This window comes from Hyaena hyaena, unplaced genomic scaffold (genome assembly GCF_003009895.1).
Source record: "Hyaena hyaena isolate Hyena2069 unplaced genomic scaffold, ASM300989v1 scaffold_374, whole genome shotgun sequence".
NCBI lineage: Eukaryota > Metazoa > Chordata > Mammalia > Carnivora > Hyaenidae > Hyaena > Hyaena hyaena.
The window spans coordinates 348,054-371,336 of NW_024081007.1; the positions used below are offsets into that span (position 1 = coordinate 348,054).

Sequence of the window (23,283 nt, forward strand, 5' to 3'; positions counted from 1 at the left end):
CCAGGTGGAAAGCAGACAGCTTCAAATGCCTTTGGTCACACACAATCTTGTCGCGATGATACAGAAGCCCTATCAGGCTGTTTACACCCTCTGACGCACTAATTACACTCTGGAGACTATATCTAAGCATATATCCCAAAGGGAAAACAAGTCTCTCACATTACTTTTAGTGAAGACAATGGAAACAACTAACCCAAAGAGAACAACGTTGGTATTGGCAAGGAAGGAGCTCACTTTTATGATAAAAAAGAAAAGTACATAACCCAAAACCTTTTAAGTTAAAAGAAAAAAAAAAAAAACACAACATGACACAGAAACATTACTACTGTACAAAAATTTATGTTTACACATTCAAGATTAGGGTTTTGAAAATAGCTGTTATTCTTTAGAGCTTAAGGATTTTTTGCTGTACAGCTGCTACTAAAGTTGGTATGAAAAATGAAAGGGAAGGCTCAAATAATTTTCACATTATTGCTTTTTCAAGGGGAGTTACTCAAGGTTTGGTATTAGAAATCTTTCTTTTATTTTTAAGTGGTGTCAGGTTTCTCTGGAAAGTTATTTCTGAGAACTAGCCTTTGTATAGTGATATCTGCAATATTACGATAATATTTCCAATGTAGGCTCATGGTTCTGTGGCTGGAAAACTTAGGTTTGATAGGCCAGGAACAGAAGGTCCCAGCCAAACTCAAATACATATGTTGAGATGCTGATGATCAAATGTTTTAATATAATAACTGGGCTTTTAAATTCAACCCAGAATTTCAATACTTTAATCCTTTGCATCTTAATGCTAAGGATGAATGACTTAAATACGTGGCTACTGTAAATGAATCATCTTTAAGTGACTGAGTACATCATATACACGGTCTAAGAGATCTGTAACATCTATAATCATTTTTGTATGTTCTTTGTGCTCTTTTAGTTAGTTGAGCAGATGCCTCAAGTATGAAGCTTTTATTAAGTGACATTCAGGAAAACTAGGTTCCTATGATAAAAGTGGGTCATAAAGCAGGATTAAGAAAGACTTAAGGTGCCATGAAATTTTATTTACTTTTAAAATAGTCTTTATTTTTGTTAATTAAGTAAGATCTACACCCAACCTGGGGCTTGAACTCATGACCCCAGGATCAAGAGTCAGCACGCTCCCCTGACTGAGCCCAGCCAGCTGCCCCTGTTGCCATAAAATGTTAGAACTGCTAGGAGAGTCAACAATTCTAACTTTTTTTCACTATTTCATGTAACTTTCTATGAATTATGGTTAAAAATAATTTTAGAAAAGTAATAATATGAAAGAAGGCTTTTCTACTTCACAGGCCTCTCTATGAAAACACTGATAACATATTCTTTTACCCTCAAAGGAAAAAAAAACCCACAAAAATTATAGGAAGGAAGTAATCACATTTAAACAAATAAGTTAGTAACAAATATCTGATATTTGATTCACTGGTATAAAGTGAATCATTGAAAATGATTTCCCAATGGTAGTCCCCATCCCTTAACTTCTATCAAAACCTACTGTACCTTTTGGTGGAAAATATTTGTGGAGGTAAAGTTACAAGGCCCAGAATGCCCTGAGAGCTCTGTCTGGGGACGACTCCCTCTAAGGCTGCCCGGCCCCCTGGCGTGGAGACCGTGGTAGACAGCCCCACTGCTGCCTGAAATGTATAGTTTAAACAAGGGTAATTCCCTAGATTTTCGACCCCATCTATTACAGCAAAGAAATGAAGACAAGAAAGTACTAGTGGATAATACGTGCTGGATCTCTGAAATGATCTTAGCACAGGCTAAAATATCATTCTTAAAAACAGGCGGGTGAAATCCTTAGAAAGTAAGTGGTTTAACTGTGGCATCAGAAGGAAAAAAGCTTAGACATTTTGGTTTTGTGAACCTCTGATGTTATGTGGCTATAACGTATGGAGTATATTTATAACAACACAATAGCATCTATTACAAATAACCTCACACGTGGAACGTATGTAGGCAACACAGCAGTGTGCTAAGAAATGAAATCCCTGTTTCCAGTACGTCCTACTTAAACTGTAAATTCTCTGTACCGATATTGAGCGTTTTCTTTAAAAATTTTTAATGTCAGTTACTAACGTCAGATATGGTTGTGAAACATTTACTGGATTAGAACTTTCACTACCTTTTCTTTTATCTGAAATATCAGTATTTTCTGCTGTATACAAGGCTCCCACACGGAGCAATTTCTGAATGGCTAGGTTTTCCTCCTTCTCCCACAAAAAGTCTATTCCATTCCTATTTTTATGTTGTTTTAATTTAACAGTTCACCACAGGACAAAGAAGAAATAACAGTCGTTAAAGAAACCGGCCATGACAACTTTGGAGTAATGAAGGAATCATGGCACCTTCCCCAGCACTAAACAAATTACATGATTCACCAATTTTCTAGAAAACAAAACGCCAAAAAACAAAAACAAAAACAAAAAAACCCCACAAAGACCACAGGGGGAAAATTATTTAGAATGCTCTCGGAAGATTTTAATTGTTAAACTTTAAAGGTGGAATACAAAAAATTACTTACTTCTAAGCTGCCTCTCTTTATTGGATTCAGCACCAATAATTTCTTCAGGAGATTTTCACAGTCGGTGGACATATAGAAGGGAATACGGTACTTTCCTCGCAGGACTCGCTCCCGTAGTTCCTTAAGAAGGCAAAGAGAGTTCTCCTAACTGGCTACTGAAATGATCGGGCTTGAGAGAAAACATTAGTACCGAATCTCACAGATACCTTCAGATTCTGGCCATCAAAAGGCAACGAGCCGCTGACCAACGTATAGAGAATGACGCCGAGGCTCCACACATCCACTTCAGGCCCGTCGTACTTCTTGCCTTGGAAAAGCTCGGGGGCGGCGTAGGGTGGGCTTCCACAAAACGTGTCTAATTTGTTCCCAACTGTAAATTCGTTACTAAAACCAAAGTCCGCAATTTTAATATTCATATCAGCATCAAGGAGAAGATTTTCAGCCTGAGAGGAAAATTAAAAAGAAAGGACAGTGTAAATGCCTACGCAAAACAAAATATTCATCATAACTGTTTCAGATCTCAAACATGTATTTCTTGCTTCTCATTTTGAAGCGCAGTATCAGACTTAGAAGCCCGGGATGGTGTGTCAGGGCATAAGTGTTAGGATCACACCCATGGAAGGCTGAGTGCTGTAAGGGGAGTTGTCCTCTAGAGGAGTCTCTGCACCTGTTTAGTTATTTTAAACCCATTTTTTTCTTCACTGTAAGAAACATCCTGGAACTGTACCTTAACAGGACCTATTTCAAGAAATGTAAGTTGGCATAACACTATCCCTTCTTGGGCTTAAACTAACAAGTTTAGGGGCTCCTGGATGGCTCAGTCTATTAAGCGTCCAGCTTCAGCTCAGGTCATGATCTCACGGTTCTGGAGTTCCAGCCCTGCAACAGGCTCTGTGCTGACAGCTCAGAGCCTGGAGCCTGCTTTGGACTCTATGCTCCCTCTCTCTCTGCCCCTCCCCTGCTCACGCTGTCTCTCTCTCAAAAATAAACATTAAAAAAAACAACCAACAAGTTTTCTCAAAGTGCTCTATTTTAATAGGGCATCACTGGTTAATGCAAAGCTCAAGAGTGTATGTAAAATAACTGCGGTTGGGGGTTCTGCACTATTGAATTCAATCTTTTGTCCTCTCTGACAGAATGCTTCCGCACCAAAGTTCTGTTCTTTCAGTAAAACAAAACAATACAATACAGCCTCCACTAACTCTTGTTTAAGTTTCTTTTTGCTGCTCTAAAACTAGATTCTCTTCTTCTGGAGGTATATTTTGGTAGAAAGCAGTGATTTCCACCCCCATGTTTTCAGATGTTGGTTTTCCAAAATCCTAAATCAGAATCATAAAAAAAAAAAAAAAAAAAAAAAAAAAAAAAAAAAAAAAAAAAAAAAAAAAAAAAAAAAAAAAAAAAAAAAAAAAAAAGGTTTAAATGTGCCTTTTGTAAACACAAGCAATTCAATAAAGGCTTTGCTTTTGTACATGTTTCGTTTCAAACTCCTTTATAACCAATAGACTAAGGAAATTATTAATTACGCTGTAGGTGTGCTGTGTGAGGTCACAAAAAGGATTAAAATTAGGCTAAAATAAGAAGCAGAGTTCTCTGTACGTCGGGGAGACCCAAGCCCTCTACCCACCACGCAGCATTTCTCTCCCTCACGTTCCTTCTCTTCCCTCTTACAGGTGTGCTAGCATGGGAGATCCGTTTTGAAAACCGGAGGTACGGCTAGCACCCAAAAATATGTGATAATAATGTGGCATCATTTTTGACATGAATATTATAACAGCACATAAATTTGAGACATTTATATTAAATCCTAACATTTACGGGCTGGCTGGTGTGACAAAACCAGGTTATTCTGATATTCTGATGTAAAAGCCTGGTCACTGTAAATTTCTGGGGCCACGTGTGAGCAAGCTGGACCTTTCTGGAGACTATGAAGATGTCTGGATGGAGGCCAAAGTGTGCGGGCTGCCTCGGTAGAGCAGAGCTGGAGGGGGTCTGAGATCCACTCTAGGAGCATGTGGGAAACCCCAAGCCCCAGACTGGAGGGAACCTCTGGGTGCTGAACATGATTTTAGTTTTTCAGATTTCTTTCCATATAAGAAATGAGATGATACGCTGGGCATCAAACATACAGCCAGGGGAACACTCCTCTACTTTCTCTTTCTTTGTGGAAGTGATTTCTCACTGAAATAGCTGTGGGAGGAAATGGAGAAAGAAAATTTGGGAGCAGTAGAAAATCCACAAGCTCAGAAGAATGGGGGCCAGAATATGGGATTAGACTCTTGATAACTGCTCAAGACATGATTTTTAAGTATAACACGAACCTGGGAAAAAATATAAAAAAGAAAAACAGACCTGGGAAAAAGTATAAAAAAGAAAAACAGACTCTTACGTAAGGAGAAATGAAATGTTCAGTTTGGAAGAAGAGAGACAAAGGGAAAAAAAGACAAATATTATAGCCCCAGGACATTCTACTTTCATTAAGAAAAAAAAAAGCACACCTATTTGGTCACACCATTTCTTCCTTTTTAAAAATTATTTTATATTTTTAAATTTCTTTTTAAGTTTACTTATTTTGAGAGAGACAATGAGTGGGGGAGGGGCAAAGGGTGAGGGGGGAGAGGGGGAGAGAGAGAGGAGAGAGAGAATGAATCCCAAGCAGGCTCCACGCTGCCAGTGCAGAGCCTAGACATGGGACTTGAACCCATGAAGTCGTGAGATCATGACTTGAGTGAAAACCAAGAGTTGGAAACTTAACCGACAGATCTACCCAGGCACCCCTGAAATTATTTTATATTTTTAAGTAAAAATGGTATATATGCTTAAGGTGTGCAACACGATGACTTGATATACATACACAGTGAAATAATTACAACAGCCAAGCTAGTTAACAGAGCACCTCCTCCTCACTCAGTTACCATTTTTGTGTGTGTGATGGCAGCATCTGAAATCTACTCTCTTAGCAAATTTCCCAGTATTCAGTACAAGATTATTAACTCTTTGAATAGGACACCCAAGCCCAGGCAGCTAAAACTAAACTAAATGAGACTTCATCAAATGGAAAAGCTTCTGCACAGCAAAGGAAAGAATCAACAAAAGGTAACCTATGGATCGGGAGAAAATATTTGCAAACCCTACATCTAACAAAGCATTAATGTCTAAAATATACAAGGGGGGCGCCTGGGTGGCTTAGTCGGTTAAGCGTCCGACTTTCGCTTAGGTCATGATCTCGCGGTTCGTGGGTTCGAGCCCCACGTCGGGCTCTGTGCTGACTGCCAGCTCAGGGCCTGGAGCCTGTTTCAGAGTCTGTGACTCCCCCTCTCTCTGACCCTCCCCTGCTCACGCGGTCTCTCTCTCTCTCTCCTAGAAATAAATAAAAATATTAAAAAATATATATATATACAAGGAACTCCTACAACTCTGTAGCAAAAAACCAAACACCACGATGAAAAAATGAGAAGTCCCTAAATAGACATTTTTCCAAAGATGACATACAAATGGGCAACAGGTATATGAAAAGGTGCTCAACATCACTCACCGCCAGGGAACTGTGAATCACAACCACAATGAGAGAACCCCTTCCACCTGTTACGAAGGCTATCATCAAAAGTATAAAAGATAAGACGTGTTGGCAAAAATGCAGAGAAAAGGGGGCCCTGCACACCGCTGGTGGGTATGTAAGCTGGCGGAGCCATTATGGAAAAGAGGACCGAGGTTCCTCAGAAAACCGAAAGCAGTCCTCTCCTGGGTATGGATCCGAAGGGAGTGAAAGAGTACCTTGAAGAGACATCCGTGCTCCCACGTTCACGGACACAAACCTTTCCTGACCGTCACCATTCCTTATTCCAAAGTATGCTAGTTTATACTCATCACCTGTGCTGGATGCTCGCAAGAACACTGAGAGACTTCCCATTCCCTCGAGCTTTAATGTAGAGACTGGACGCTGGCGCACAGCACACAAACCCGACCTCGTGCTCTACCTTCCTTCAGGCTGAACGAGATCTTAGGCAGTTTCAGATGGGAACAAAAGTTCCACATTGATCTATTACAACAAGCTTATTAATGGTGAATCCAATCCTCTAGCCTTTAATGCCAGGTAACTCCTAATTCGAATTTTCCTTATTTTCTCAGTGGAAATATTGCCTTTCATGAAGTTGCTAGGAGGCACATAAAAACCACTTTCCTCGGATAGAGCCTGGCACAATTAAGCAACCAAAATAATGGCTCTCCTACTACAAAGCATCTGTTAATGACTTAGACTTTTTGTTATAAGATCAGTGGCTTACCTTGAGATCACGGTGAACAATGCACTTTTGATGGCAATACTGTACAGCAGATACAATCTAAAATAAATATTTGGATAAAAGATGTGAAATTATTTTATGGTAAAAACACTGCAATTTTCCTCCAATGATCACCTCCAACTTAGATAAATGACCACCTCAGAGTTCAAAGTAATGATTTCATAATTTCCCTGTTCTTTCAGCTCTGAAAACTACCTATGTTCAAGTTAAAATGAGGAAAAGTTCACTTTTTTCCAGTGTAGACAAGCAGCATTCTCTCACTAAAAGACACTAAAATATTTCTTTGTCAGAGTCCATGAAGATTTCTGTGGGCTGTGAGATTTCTCTGCTGATCTGATCACGTGTGTACAATTTGCAGTTCTGATCAAATGGTTTAATCCAATGTTGAGATAAGAGCTTTGGCACACATGAATCAGTCTGTTTTAGGAATCACTATCAAATGTGTTCAAGGCATGGTTTTTAAGTGAGGCCAACTTACTAGAAACCTATCAAAGGGTATCTGGCATTGTCCTGTGTCTATTTATATATATAATGAAATGGGAAAATTGTTCGGCCTTAAAAACGAAACCCAAATATTAAAAAAAAAAAGACAGAAAAATAAAATTTGATCTTAAAGCTGTTAGTAGGTCGGTCAGACAAAGTATTCCACCCCTGTAGCTAGATTTTGTATGCAATCATCATTTTTTTAAAAATTTTTTTTTAAATGTTTTATTTATTTCTAGGAGAGAGAGAGAGAGAGAGAGCGCGTGAGCAGGGCAGGGTCAGAGAGAGAGGGAATCACAGACTGAAATAGGCTCCAGGCTCTGAGCTGGCAGTCAGCACAGAGCCCGACGCGGGGCTCGAACCCATGAACCGCGAGTACATGACCTAAGTGAAAGTCGGACGCTTAACCGACTAAGCCACCCAGGTGCCCCTGCAATCACCATTTTTAACCATTACATAGAGTTCTTTGGGAACAAAGACTAAACAAGGAGGAACCCAATGGTAAGAACCAAAGATACAAATGAGAAATAGGTTATAAACGATTCTATGATAGTTATTTTACTCCATAAAATAAAGAAGTTCAAAGAATTGGATAGTAATCAAGTAAAGAACTATTTTGTACATGTAATGATATTTGAGGTACAGGAGGAAGGCCATTTTAATGCACAGCAAAACATTCACTTCTGTGGATTCAGTTAAATGGAAACAGGCTACACATGCTGAATACTGGTCAGGCATTTATGAGTGGAGATAGAAATGGGATTCTGAAAAGTCTAAAGATGATGTGAAGTATGACCATGTTAAGAGAAATATGGGTTAAAAAAAGTTCAAAGCAGAAGTGAGATGGGATAGTTCAGCACTATAAAATTATTCTAATGCACATTAACATGGCTCAGACAGAAACACGAATTCAAAGTAAAATCAACACACAATGAGCAATATGTAATTCAATTAAATTCACTTTTGATTCAACAGTTTATTGAGTACCTGCTATGTGCGAGAAAATGTGCTGGCTGCTAGGGGAATACAAAATGAACACGACATGGAGCCTGCCCTTAAGGAGCTGAAAGTCTCATTAGGAGAATATATGTGTATATTTTACATGTCTATGAGCAACCATAATACAAGGCAGGATCATAGAAGCAGAGGTACAAAGAAGTGAGGGTAGTCATATCACATAAAGAACAATTTCAGTTGGAAATGCTGCCTGGAGTAGGTGGTATTCGATCGAAGCCATCCTGGAATGGCGGTACTAAGTATTTCAGGATGAGATCTGGTGACGGGGAGGGAGGGGTAAGGGGCGATATGTACTGATGTTGAGACAACGCAATGTATTTGAAAAGTAGGTGGGAAAATGGGAAGAGTGGGAGTCAATGTTGACAGGTTTGGTAAAAACCTCCAAATTCCAAACTAAGCAGGTACTACAGAACGACTAAATGTTTTTAGGCAGAGCAGTTGTGAATGATTATGATCAATTTGAAGTGTAAATCCCCCAAAATACAGCAGAATCTTGTAATGAATATCTGTATTAGTTTTCTTAACATGCTTTACATTTCTAATATCCAATTTTCATTAAAACATGTTTATTAGCCAAGAAATATAAACACTTATATGTAAATATTAATACATCTTTTAAAAAATATTTGTTTTTGAAAGAGAGAGAGAGAGAGAGAGGCAGAGAGAGGGGGAGACAGAGGATCTGAAGCAGGCTTGTGCTGAAAGCAGAGAGCCTGATGCAGGGCTCAAACTCACGAACCATGAGATCATGACCTGGGCTGAAGTCGGATGCTTTAACTGACTGAGCCACCCAGGCGCCTCCCAGACACCCAATATTAGTACATCTTAATGAATATATTATAAGGCTATTTGTGTATCATGGATGATAGAAATTTGCTGATAATACTGCTTTCCAAGACACTCTGACTTGGTCACAGTGAAGAAGGCATGTTACAGATCATGATTTGGTTACGAAACATGCATTTCACAGTAGACAGAACGATCTTTATGAAAGCAGTTCTACAGGCGTTTCTGCAATAAAAATCTCCTGAGCCTTAAAATCTTAAGAATGGAAAGATAATTAAAGAGAATGCTCTGTATTAAATGTTTCATTTTCCCCAAACACTATGACCTCTGGCTTCTATCAATTAAATATGGTGGCTTATAGTATTACTAAATTTATCTAGCAGGTACAATTTCTGCCACAAAAGAGAAGTTCTGCCTTCTGTCTGACTCACTGCAAGGACCCCTTTACACAAGGCTCAATTTTACTGTATTCTTCTATGGCCAGATCCTTCCATTCCCCAAATATTCTGTACCTCCTTAAGTGGGATGTAGGAACTTCCTTGTGATTGTTCTGTTTTGGATCTTGAAAACACGATTTACAATCAGCCCTGCACTGACCCTCAAAACCAGACATGTCAGTGTTTTGCCATGAGGTGCAAATGTTGGGTTGCTTTGCAATTAACTTACAATTGAGTCAGGAATTCCCAAGCTTTAAGTTACTGTTATTGGAAGAGTTGAATCAATACTATGATTTTCTCCTAGGCCCTCAAAACTTCAGGAATAGAGAGGCACTGTGTGGTCAATGACTGCTAAAGTGCTCTTAAATTGTCTCTGGGTATATCTTAACAGTAAAGTCAAGGACATATAAACGTATATACTTGCTAATAGAGTACATTCCCAAACTGTTAAAAATTTTGAAAGTAATTTCGTGATACAGAGCAAATAAAAATACATGTACATTTATTAATTCTTGTCTTAACTAAATTTATTAGAAAAACATGTACCTCAAAAGCAAACTGAAAAACAAATATTGTTGAAAATATTTTTCAATCCAACAATTAAAAAATATAACCTTTTGTCAAATGACTACAAAATTGTGTGTGCATGTATCACTGGTTTTAAAAAATAGGAGTTACCTTTTTAATTCTGAAGGAAGACAAATGGATAGCAAATACATTTAATATTTATAATAAATGGATAATTATAAAGAAAATATTTCCTATTATATTACATTTTAAATACAACATGAAGACTATGAAATGGATTTCAAAAAATAATTCAAGACTATTTTAAAACGAGCCCATTAGTAATTATGTGGATCTTTATGACAATATCTACGTTCTAGCCTCCTATCCTGTTCCGACCCATCAGTAAAGATGGGCAGTTCTTTATAACAGCAGGCACTGTCACCTTCTCTAATTCCATACAGTTCCCAACACAGTTTTGTCCACACAGTATGATTTCAGTAAACAGACACAGCCACAGTCAGCTGACTAAAAAGAACAAGAGTGAGTAGCAGCAGTCTATAAAATATACATTAAGATCCCAGTGGAAACATTTAATGTCAACTGTAATTTTCTTGCTGGTCGGCTACTAACTACACAACTGCATGGCCGATATTGAGAGAACAATGGCTTTTAAAGTGATCACCAGAGGGGCGCCTGAGTGGCTCAGTCGGTTAAGCGTCTGACTTCGGCTCAGGTCATGATCTCAGTTTGTGGGTTTGAGCCCTGCATCGGGCTCTGTGCTGCCAGCTCAGAGCCTGGAGACTGTTTCAGATTCTGTGTCTCCCTCTCTCTCTGACCCTCCTCTGCTCATGCTGTCTCTCTCTCTCTCAGAAATAAATAAAGAAACATTAAAAAATAAATAAAGTGATGACCAGAGCTTAACTTAAGGTGAGCGTCCAGCCCAGGGCCAGAGAGCCCTGAATAGCAGGTCCAGTTCTTCAATGTTGCGTCCTCATTATCAGCTGTCTTTAGATTTCAGACATTTTAGGATGTATGTTTCTAGAAATCCGTCCCGAATAAAAGGGCTATGCCTATCTTTGATATAAAGCATTTCACAATTTATGTTCCAAAAAGTAATGACTCTGTGGGATTGCGATAACAGAGTTTTATAAAATAAGCTCACTTCATAGTAAGTTTAGAGAACACTATGTTAAAAAAAGGTTTTTATTCTTCTCTCTCCTCCAGAACTTTTAACTTCTTCAAATTGTTTGAATGCTAACATACATATAACATATCTTACAGGAGGACCCTGTGTCAGTGTTCAGTGTCCCCCAGACTTTTAACTGGAGAATGGGCGTCCATGCAGAAGAAGTACTGAGCTGGTTTTAACTGAACTATTTTAAATGCCCTAAGGGAAAGCCTGGGACACAGCAAATTGCCTGCTGCAATCTTACTTCCATAAATTTTATGAACAATTTACAATTCATTAATTTGTCACTTCTAACATCATTTATAAAGTGTGCTAACTTTAATCACTTTACTCCTAGAAATTAGAAGTAAAAATCCTAGATGAACTGAAATTACTTTTTCTTAATTTATATTTTCTATAAAAAGTCATGCTCAATTTGAACTGGAAATACAAACATCTTACCATATTCTTCTCCCACATTTGTAAGGCTTCTTGCCTATTTGACTAAATAAAATTGACCACAGTTTGTCAATCTACAAAAATATGAGTTCCAATATCAAGACATCTTTAATGACAAAAGAAAAGAGAATAATGTCTTTAAGCACTATGCATATATCCTGCATACATTAAGCTAACAATACTTGATAATAATTTTAGGATAAAGGATTAAATATCTCTTTTCTATCTTAGTTTAGTCTGTATTTCCAAAACTATCAACGAATTGAGTCTTACCTATAAACATTTCACTATTTAGCATCATCTAAAAATAACCATATGCAACTGTTTTAAATTTAAATTCAGGAAGAACAAATTTCTTTTCAAGTTTCCCATTCTTTAAAAAGTACAAGAGAGCACTTTTTAAAATACCATGTACTCTGAAGTCCAGTTTGTTATACTGTCCATTGTATTCCACTAAAAACATTAGCAAAACAAAGTTAAAAACTACTTTCCATACCTGCCTAAATTTTGCACGGGCCTCTTTTTCTTTCATTCTTCCATGGGCAACTAAGTAATCAAATACTTCACCTGAATCAGAAAGGTAAAGCAGCAGTAAAATATACAAAGATTTTCAATTAACAATGTAAGCAATGTCAAGTTCTTGCCTTGTTTTTAGAGAAGGTTTTGGCCCACAATTTTCTAAGAGTTTTACGTAAATCACAAACTATTACGTGAGTAGAAAAAAGGAAAAAATTACACATAGAACTGAGTATCTGTAGCAGCTTATGATTTAGCAAAACTGTTTTAAAAAATAAGTCATAAAACCATAACCAAGAAAACTTGCTTTCTGATTTCAAGTGTTACACAAAAATACAGTCAACTCTTTATTATGCGTTCTAATAAAGGGAAGCCACAGCACGAGCAAACAAAACTTACCCTGGCATTTTATTTGGGGGCTACGTGTCAAACAAAGTAACAAAAGTCACGTTCCATTGGTTCTCTCTCTTTCACATTCTACTTGTATTGGAGTCTTGGTCAAATTCCTTCTCACTGTTCCATTCACATTGATTTCATGCTTTTCCTTCCTAAACTCTGATTATGCTCGTCTCACTGTTCTTATTTCATCTACTTCGGTACTTAACTACTTATGCAGACTCAAATCATCCAGTGTGCATCTGCTATTACTACAAATGCACTTCAATGATCATATCCGCCCCATCCCCATGACAGAACACAAGGTGGATAGACAATACATACTGGCTGAAGTAATTCAAACTAGAAACTGTGGGCATTTCCTATTAAGTCCATGACTTTACATGGATTTCCTATTAGATCCATTACTTAACATGGATTACCTTACATGTGTGTAAGGTTTTTTTTTTTTTTTTTTTCATTTTTCTCTGGTCAATACTAGTAAAAAAAAATTTAATTACTATTTAGTTACAACATTAAAAATAAAATATCTCCATATAAGGGAGAAATTTATTTTTAATGTCCTTAATTGATACCATATGTACATGTATATTTATAACTCATAAAATGGCTAATGGAGTTCTTATAAATATAGCTAAGTGGTTAAAAACTCTAGAATCATACCAATTTTGTTATGAATCCCGGGTTAGCCCTAAGTAGCTATTGGGAGACACATAAGGAAGACTTCTCAACTTTTTTAAGACCCCGTTTCTGTTTAATGCCTATCTCACATGGCTGTTACAAAAGGATTAAATGAAATAATGTATGTGCTTTGCACAGTAACTGGCATATAGTAAGCACTCAATAAATTACATATTTGTATCTCAGTATACAGAAAATTATATATATATATATGCAATATCAATCCTCAGATGTAAATAAAACATTAAGAACCAAATATGTAATGACGTATGTCAGATGAAACTAACACATCTACAATGTCAGACAACACACGGTATCAGGCGTACTTAAATGACTGAACGGGATGATGAAAACAGAAGAGTGGATGTTCCAATAGGCCCATCACAGTGGTTAATTCTAAACACAGGAGTTTAGTCTGGGAAAGACATATGCAAGAATTCAAAAATCTGGACTGCTCTTAACTTCTGCCTAGAACATCCACAGCCTAGATGTTTACAAGACTTAGTCCTTCACTTATTATATACTGCTTGTTCATGACTTGCTTCCCCAAAAGAATGTAATTTTCTTGAGGGCAGGGACTTTGTCTTTGCTCACCCATGTGTTCCCAGCACCTAGAATAACATGTGGTACATCGTGAACATTTAATAAATAATGTTTGCATGAACGAAAGAAGAAAACACACCATTCCAGAACAGCCCCGACACATACTTCTAATAGGTTCTTTTGGATTAAATGTAGTTCCAAATCATAAAGGAGTTCCCTGCCTACTTAATTACCAAACATCTTTTACTCCAATTAGTGAACCAGAATCAGCTGATCTAAATACTCCTGACAAAGAAGCAGCTGTCTGACTCAAATTTATGTCAGATTCAATCCTAAAATACCTAGAAATTTCAGAGGAAAAATATTAAGTGTTGATTATAAACATTACCTTGCCACTTATAGAGTAAAAAGGCAAGAAGATGATTCTAGATTTACCATCACAGAACCATGATGTTTTTGTCAGAGGATCACTAATGGGCAAGATTCAAAGAAAACCTATTGCTAGAAATCAGAACTGAATGAGAGAGCACCTGGTTTGGGCTGAACTCCAGTATCCACCTCTGTACACTGTACCCCACGGCCCCTCCTCCCTATGCTACTCAAGGAGAGCAGTGATGACCCCTTTGCTCTCCATTACTCCAGCCACTGCTCCCCTTCATTAGCACCAATAGAGAGTTGACTGTACTTACCATTAATCGTTAACTGGCATACATATTAATATTAACACAGCCCTGTGGAGGACCTTCCTAAAAACGGAAGCATCCACCGAGTTTTAGCAGTCTGTAATTTCTCATGTCAAAGCATGCCTAGTCTCTTTCTCTAGACTTTAGATCACCAAACGGGAAAGAGAGTCTAAGTGAACTACAAATAACACCCAGGGTTCCCACGCTGACAAATTGTTATATAAAATCTAGCTAAAGGATAGACAGAGAAATAGTTCATTATGTGGTATCTGTACATTCACTAATTTTATTACAGACCTACATCTTATGCAAATTCACATGGCCGTATTAATATTTTTTAAAAATCCTATAATAATAAACCTTAATGACACAGGTTTTCACATTAAGTCAAAAAAACTACATTAAAATACTTCCAGGATGAGAAAAGGCCTTGCAAAAAACCAAATCTACTAAAACTTTCAATTTGCATTAAAACCTGAAAAAGCTTTTAAAATATATGTAATATTTATAGCACAATTTCAGAAATCTAAGAAACAGTAGAAACATACATAGTTTAGGTACAATAGACTAGAATAAATCCTCTTTATTCTACTTACATAAAAATCAATACATTAGTTAAAAGGACTCAAAACTAAATTCAACCCTAAGTTTTACTACTGATTAGCAAAAAAGTTAATTAGCCACAGTGGGTTTACATAATTTTGCTGCTCTCCTCTTTTTTAATTGCTTAAATTCTTAATTTTTCAATTCTTTAAAGCCTTCAAGCATTCTTTTTTACTTATTAAATGACTTAGCTTCAAAAACTTTTCAATGTGTTTCTAAGAAAGTTCTATGCCTCAAATTTACTGTTGTGACCATCATATCTCTCATTTGTAGGAAAGTGCCAAAGATGAAAATGATTTATGATATACCAGTGTTTAAAAATCATTCCTATTTGTGACACTATGTAGTCAGAGTATACATTATATCCTACACATGCATCTTACTTCTCTGTAAACTCAGGCCTCTACCTTATAACATGTATAAATTGACACTTGTTTAAATTGAAATATATTATGGATTATCTTGAAAATCCATGTATATAGAGAATCTGCCATATGTGACCAACATCCATCTGGCCTAAAACACACTTTTACTAAACTTTATTACATACATTGTGAATTTGAGATTTCCTTATAGCCAAGTGTTTCTAATCACAATAATATGATATATTATAATATAATATCTAGATAAGAGAATCAAAACATTCATAACAATGCAAATTTAGAGCTTTGAAAAATGTCTTTAGGCAATTTTATGTAAGCCAAAAATCCAACTTTTAAATGTAGTGTCAATAGGTCTTGAAACCAAACACTGAATTTTCCTTAAGATATACTACTTAAAGGCATTTTAAATAAAACTATACATTCATTAGCAACAGTGAAAGCATAAGTGTTATAATGAACCTTTGGGTGTTATCATCAAAGATAACTTTTCCATGCCTCTCATCCTTACCCCCACTCGCGTACTCCATGACTAAATAGAGGGTCTTCTCCGTTTCAATAACTTCAAACAATTTTACTGAAAAAAGAAATGAGAAATATAACTCTGTTATTGTTAGCATATATTGGATATGCTTTAAGAAAATTTAAGGTAATCCTAAGCCAGTGGGAAATCTGAGTATTTCCTAAAAATTATTACTTATAATTTTAAACTGAAAAATTCTCTCAAAGGTAGTTACTACTATGGAAGAAAACTACTTACACAAAGTGATTTGGAACCAATGATTGGGTCAAAAGAGTTAAGTTTCTGGGATTAAAAAATCATTACTTTTTCTAATGAGAATAATATAATAAAAAGGAGAAGCTTAAAATCCGAATAATAAATGTTAACTAAAGCTTAAAAATTTAGAGACTGTATTATAATAATATGTATGTTGCATTATAAGATGTTGAATAATCTTTGGTACAGAAACAAAAATATTCTATAACTGTGTGCTATTATAAAAGTTTCTGGTTAAAACACCACCAAATTATCAGACTTACACAGCTGAAATTATATACCACAAATAATCACATTAATATCTCTAATAAATATAAGATGTTTAAATGTGAAAGAAACAACTATTTAGAAAGTGAGCAGACTAAAAGAAGAATTACTTTTTACTTCTTATAATCCAATAACTTCATATATTATGTGTAATCAATATATTTATTCGTAAATGTAGAGGAAAATCAGAACTTATGGGAATAAATTCACTAAAATTGAAATCAACCCTATTTTTGTTCAAATTCAAATTAGTTATTTTGCCCTATGATCAAACCCAACTGCATATTATCAAATTATCTGGAATTCATTTATAAATACTGCAAAAGCATGCAATCTATTTAGAGCAATTTAGCAAGGAGATACAAAAAATATTTATATGTTAACTCCAAATCATATATATATATTTTTAGTGGAGAGCTCAAGACAGCAAGGTAATAGAAAATAGTCATTTGCAGCTTTCAATTTCCATAAAATTCTACCTTTTCAAATAGCTTCAAATGGACGAATATACTTCATCACTAATTGAACATATAAATTTCATACCTATGTTAGGATGATTTAATATCTTCATTATTCGTACCTCTCGGAACAACTGTTAAAGAAAACAGGTAGACATATCTCTGTTAAAACCATTCACTTGAAGAAATTCATCTTCATACAAGAACTAGAAGATCCTGGTAATGAGCTAAGAAAGAAACAAGAGATTTGTTTCTCAAATTCACCTCTAATTTTGCTGTCACTTGATTTTCAGGACAATTATAATGAGATGAACTCAGATGGCTCTGTTTGCATGTGTACATGTGTGTGAATACACATATACAATAAAACTTACATTTTTATTTGACTACTCTTCGTTATTGGCAATAAAAGAGTACTGTGGAAATGAAACTAAATGTTCCCTCACATGATTACTCAAAACCAAGAGTCCTTGGAGGCTGGGGGTGGAGGGGGAGATGGTTCTGATGCTTTAGTCATCTCTACTGGTTGATCAGGCACTTTATGAAGGATTAAATGATATAAACCTACATGAAGAAAAATTTGAAAAAGAAACAAGACTATTTTCAGTAGCATTTTTAAGGAGACTTGTATAATAGCAAAGGACAATAAAAATATATTTACCACATTATATAAAACCAAAACATACTGAAAACAAGTCACCTGAAACACAAATGTTAAAAATTACATTCCTTTTATTTCACAATACAGGGCCCATTTTTCCAAAGTGTCACCTGGAATTTTTTTTTTCCTCTCTGCCTTTTGAGTACACGTTACGTTCAAAATCAAGCATCCAGTTCAAGAAAACAGAAGAGCCAACTGATGATATTCAAAAAACGTCTATATTATGACACATGATCTAAAATTAATGCTTTCAGAGGTGTCATTTCTCCAAGGAAAATATACAAATGGCCAGAAAGAATGTGAAAAGATGCTCAGTATCATTAATTAATAGGGAAACGCAAATCAAAACCTCAATATGAGATAACCCTCCAGACTCAGGATGACTACTATTAAATAAAAAACAACAGAAAAAAAAAAACCCCAGAAAACAGCAAGTCTCGACAAGGATGTGGTTAAAGTGTATATACCTCAAAGAACTGAAAGCAGGGACTCAAACAGGCATGTTGTACACCTGTGTTCACAACAGCTAAAAGGGAAAAGCAGCTCAAATTTTGACTGGTGAATAAATGGATGAACAAAATGTGGTATGTACATCCAGTGGAATAATACTGTCTTTAATTAAAAATATTTTTAAATTTTATTTTGAGAGAGAGCATGTGTGAGTGAGGGGGAGAGGGAGGGAGGGAGGGAGGGAGGGAGGGGGAGGGAGAGAGAGAGAGAGAGAGAGAATATCCCAAGCAGGCTCTGCGCTGTCAGCACAGAGCCTGATGCAGGGCTTGATTCCACAAACCACGAGATCACAGCCTGAACTAAAACCAAGAGTCTGACAATCAACGGACTGAACCACACAGGTGCCTGGGATAATATTCAGTCTTAAAAAAGGAAGGACATTCTGACATACACTGTAAGATAAAAAAAAAAAAAAAAAACAACAGAACAAAACCTTGAGTACATTATGCTACATGCAATAAACCAGATGCAGAAGGAGAAATACCATATGATTCCACATGTATATTAGGTATGTAGAATAAGGTCAAAATAACAGACACAGAAGGTAGCCCAGGCCTGAAGTGACGGAGGCAAAGAGTTTCACTGTTTAATGGGTATAGAGTTTTCAGTTAGGGAGATGAAAAAAGTTCTGGAGATGGACGGTAGAGATGTGTGCACAATAATATGAATGTACTTGACACCACTGAACCGCAAGTTTAAAAAATAATTAAAATGGTAAATCTTACGTATATTTTAACATAAGTTAAAAACAGAATATAATGTGTTGATACGTTTCAAAAAATTTCACACCAAGGAAAAACCTACTTAAGGTTTATCTACCACAAAAATCTCGTCCTTGCTCTCCTCCATAATTACAGAAACTCTGGAGTCATCCTTAACTACATGTCTCCCCAAAGTCTGCACGTCAGGTCTATCACCAAGACCTATTGACTCAACCTCCCAAATTCATCTCCCAACTGGCAGCTTCTACAGACAACACTGTCACACGGGATCCCACCGGTCTCTACACATCCACCCTGCATCCTTTCTCTCCTCCATCCTCCAATCCACTACCTGTGCAGCCCTCCACTACTTGAGATCCGCTGGTGATTTCCCAGTGCCATTAGGACCAGGCCCATAATCTTCAACATGAGCTACCAGGCCTTGAAAATCAGGATTGTGCCTACCCTGCCAGGCTTATCTCATGACACTAGATGACACCCAGATAGAGGTCTCCTAGATGGGCTTCACTTAAGGCAACCAGCCTTTCTCAGCAGAACTTGCTAAAATCCCTCACTACTCAGGGCCTTTGCACAAACTCTTCCCCCTCTGCCTGGAATGAATGTTCTTCATTCATTTTTGAATTATGAAATATTTCAAATTTGTTACAAAGTACAGAAACAAATCTAGCATGTATTTCTGTATTCACCACCGAGGTCAAACAACTTATGTTAATGTTCTGCAATATTTTAATGAGATTTTTTTAATTACAAATTTTAATAAAATATTAAGACATTACTCATTCTAGTCATAGCTAGAGTACCATCTCTATCTTCTTCTTCCTTCCCACCCCAGATACAACCACTACCCTAATGCTGGTATGTAACAAGCTATAAACTATTATTAATTTTCTATAGTGCATATATAAATAGCAATGTTACTTTTTTGTGTTTTAAACTTTATATAAGTGGAGTCACATTGACTATATCTCCCTATACTTTTCTTTTTTTTTTTTTTTTTTAATATTTTTATTTATTTCTAGGAGAGAGAGAGACAGACAGACAGACAGCGTGAGCAGGGGAGGGTCAGAGAGAAAGGGAGTCACAGACTGAAACAGGCTCCAGGCTCTGAGCTGGCAGTCAGCACAGAGCCCGACGCGGGGCTCGAACCCACAAACCGCGAGATCATGACCTAAGCGAAAGTCAGACGCTTAACCGACTAAGCCACCCAGGCGCCCCGTTCTCCCTATACTTTTCTTCAACATTATGTGTCTTTGTTCTATCCCTGTTATGTATAGATCTGGTCCATTTACTTTAATTGACACTTTCCATTACCTTACATGCAGAAACCACAGTTTATATGCTGTTCTACTTATTTATATATTTTCACTATTGCAATCAGTGCGATAATGAATATTCTTGACATGCTAACCAAAGGTCCATAGTTTACATTTGGTTTCAGTCTTGGGGTTTCTAGGGGCTTCAACAAATGTAAAATGACATGTATCCGACATTACAGCATCACACACAATAGTTTCACTGCCCTAAATATCCTCCAGGCTCCACCTCTTCATCCTCATCCCCCCCAATAAATCCCTGGTGACCACTAATCGTTTTTACTTTTTCCATAGTTTTACCTCTTGAGAAGGTCATATAGCTAGAATTATGGAATATGTGGCCTTTTCAGATTGACTTCTTCCACTTAGTAATATACATTCAAGTTTCCTCCATGTCTTCCCATGACTTAACAGAGTATTTATAGCACTGAATGATATCTCACTGTATGGATTACCAGTTTATCCATTAACCTACCTCTCAATTGCATCCAAGTTTTGACAATTATGAATAAAGCTGCCATAAACTGTGTGTAGGTTTTTGGGTGGACATAAGTTTTCAACTCATCTGGGTAAATGCCAAGGAGGAAGAACGGGTGGATTTTTATGGTAGGTACGTGTAGTTCTATAAGAAACCACCAAACTGTCTTCCGAAGTGGCCATACCATTTTGTATTCCCACCAGCAGTTAGAGTTCTTGTTGCTCTATGTCCTTAGCAGTGTTTGGTGTTGTTAGTGTTTTGGATTTTCACATTCTAATAGGTGTGTAGTGGTATCTCACTGTTGTTTTCATTTGCAATTCCTAATAACAGATGGCGTTGGTCATCTTTCCATATGCTTATTTGCCATTTATAGGTTTTCTCTGATGATATATCTGTTCAGATCATTTGACCACTTCTTAATTGGTTGTTTTCCTGAGTCTTTTCAAGCCAATTTTTGAGCCTGTCCCAATCTCCAACAATACCAGACGCCTGTGGATAGTGGTGAACATGGATCGTTCATCAAACATCATGAGCAGCGCTGGAGGCCCTGGGCAGAGGGCGCCAGAGGTCCCACAGCCTCACTTCTTTCTTAGGGGTGTCAGGGAGGCTGCTGGTCTGAGTGGTTGGTCTAAGTGGGGTGCGCAGGTCAGCAGAGGGAAGCAAGTCCAGGGGGTACCAGAATCCATCCAGAGGCAGGACCGAGGGGATGCGGCCCCTGCCCAGACTTGCGAGGCGTGCCGGCAGGGGAGGGGCCCCGTGAGATCCCCTGTGCTCTCACCGTAGCTGCTCATACCATCCAGGCCTCCTCTGTCTGCTTCCCTGATGGCCCCCCTCCTCTGAACAAGACTTTCACTTCCCTGGGACCCCAAAGAGGAAGTAAGGGGGCCCAGAATCAGGTCACCTTTGCCCAGGGACTCGCTGGGCTGATGGCAGGGGCAGGACTCTGTGGGTTAGATTTTCAGAAAATGTATACTTCTGGTTTTAACCTTTTTTTTCCTCACTACAGCACATTAGCATCTAAAATTCCCACATGAGTAGATAAAATTTACATGTGAGAGTATCAATATGAGCAGCAATGGTGTTTCATTTGCATTCTTTCCTTTTCTTGTGTCTCTGTAACAGAAAGGTGCCCAATGCCAATCTTGTTCTATACTTACGTGTAAATAAATTGGCTGTGTTCGTCTAGTCCTGCTTTCTTATGAAGACTTCCTTTGTTAACCTGTTGGATCTGGCTGTAAGGCCGCAGCCACCAGCTCTGCAGGGCAGAAGCCTGCAGCTGGCCCCACCCCTGCAAACCTAACGCGTACCACCGAACACCCTCCCCGTTCACAGGCCACGGTGCGCCCCGCGCCCCGGTGCTGCCCACGTGGAACAGCATGCCTACCAGAGGCGATCTACGTCCCAAGCATATCTGTCGGGGACGTGTGTTACTGCAAATAGGCAATTTAACTAATATACTCGTTCTGTACTGCTGAATAAGAAATGACCACATCCGAGCAACTTGTAACAACACATTTATCACCTCACAGGTTCTGTGCATCAGCAGGGAGTCATTCGTCCCCTGGCTCCCACCGAGGTGCTGTGCTCTCCTCTAGGGGCCTGACCGGGGAAGAATCCATTTCCAAGCTAATCCAGGCTGCAGCAGTAGGACCGAGGGTGCTGGCTTCTTGCTGGCTCTGGAGTGGAGGCCACCCTTACCTCTTGGAGACTGTTCACATGTCCTTGCCAAGTTAGGCTTCTCCAACATGGCCGCTTGCTATATTCAAGCCAGCACGGATAATCTGTAAGGCAAGCTGTCTAACAAGGCAGTCCTACAGAACACAATATAATCACGAGTGTGAAATCCCATCACCCTTTCTATATCCTGTTGGTTAGAAGTAAGTCAATGGTCCTGCCCACATTCAAGGGGAAGGGATGAACAAAGGTGTGAACACCAGAAGTGAGGATCACAGGGAGTTGCCTTAAAGTCTGTTCAATACAATTAAATGTTACATAAACCAATGAATTCAAGTTTGCTGCCTAACAAACAAAAAAACCCCACCAAAAACCAAAAACACACAAAAAATTCTTGATAAAAGCTGCTAAAGAAATTGCTGCCCACTTAAGTGTAGGCAGAATAAATGTCAAAGATTAAAATAAAATCTAGGGGTCTGCTCTCGGATCGTTCCTGGGTATCTTTAAATTCTCCCTCATTAATTAAAAAAATAAAATAAAGCTGCAAATAGCAGCAAATGTGAGCTTAGGGGTCAGATGTGTGCAAGACAAATAAAGCTAAATGTCAATCAACAGGCCCAAACTAAGAAGGGGGCAGGGGGAGAAACTTTGGCCTTAAATGAAAAGATTGTTCAATGGTGTTCATTGATGTGTTCAATTTAAATGTTAAATATCCCTTAAGTTTTAATAATTCCTCCCTTTTACATACTTTTTCTTTTTTTTTAATTTTAAAAAATATTTTTATTTTTAAGAGAGAGAAAGAGCACAAGCCGGGCAGAGGCAGAGCGAAAGGGAGACGCAGAATCCGAAGCAGGCTCCAGGCTCTGAGCTGTCAGCACAGAGCCCGATGCGGGGTCAGAACCCACAAACCGTGAGAT

At 37.7% G+C, this 23,283-nt stretch overlaps 1 protein-coding gene across 1 annotated transcript in view; it reads right to left on the reverse strand.

Annotated features, from left to right (window-relative positions):
- The window catches only part of MARK1 (microtubule affinity regulating kinase 1), a 103,825-nt gene that overhangs the window by 32,842 nt on the left and 47,700 nt on the right, over positions 1–23,283 (reverse strand). The window contains exons 5-10 of the mRNA XM_039250604.1: positions 17,094–17,142; positions 16,017–16,082; positions 12,200–12,270; positions 6,826–6,882; positions 2,752–2,988; positions 2,546–2,665 (exon numbers count right to left, since the gene is read on the reverse strand). Of these exons, the coding sequence (XP_039106535.1) occupies positions 2,546–2,665; positions 2,752–2,988; positions 6,826–6,882; positions 12,200–12,270; positions 16,017–16,082; positions 17,094–17,142 (600 nt within the window). The remainder of the gene's footprint in view (positions 1–2,545; positions 2,666–2,751; positions 2,989–6,825; positions 6,883–12,199; positions 12,271–16,016; positions 16,083–17,093; positions 17,143–23,283) is intronic.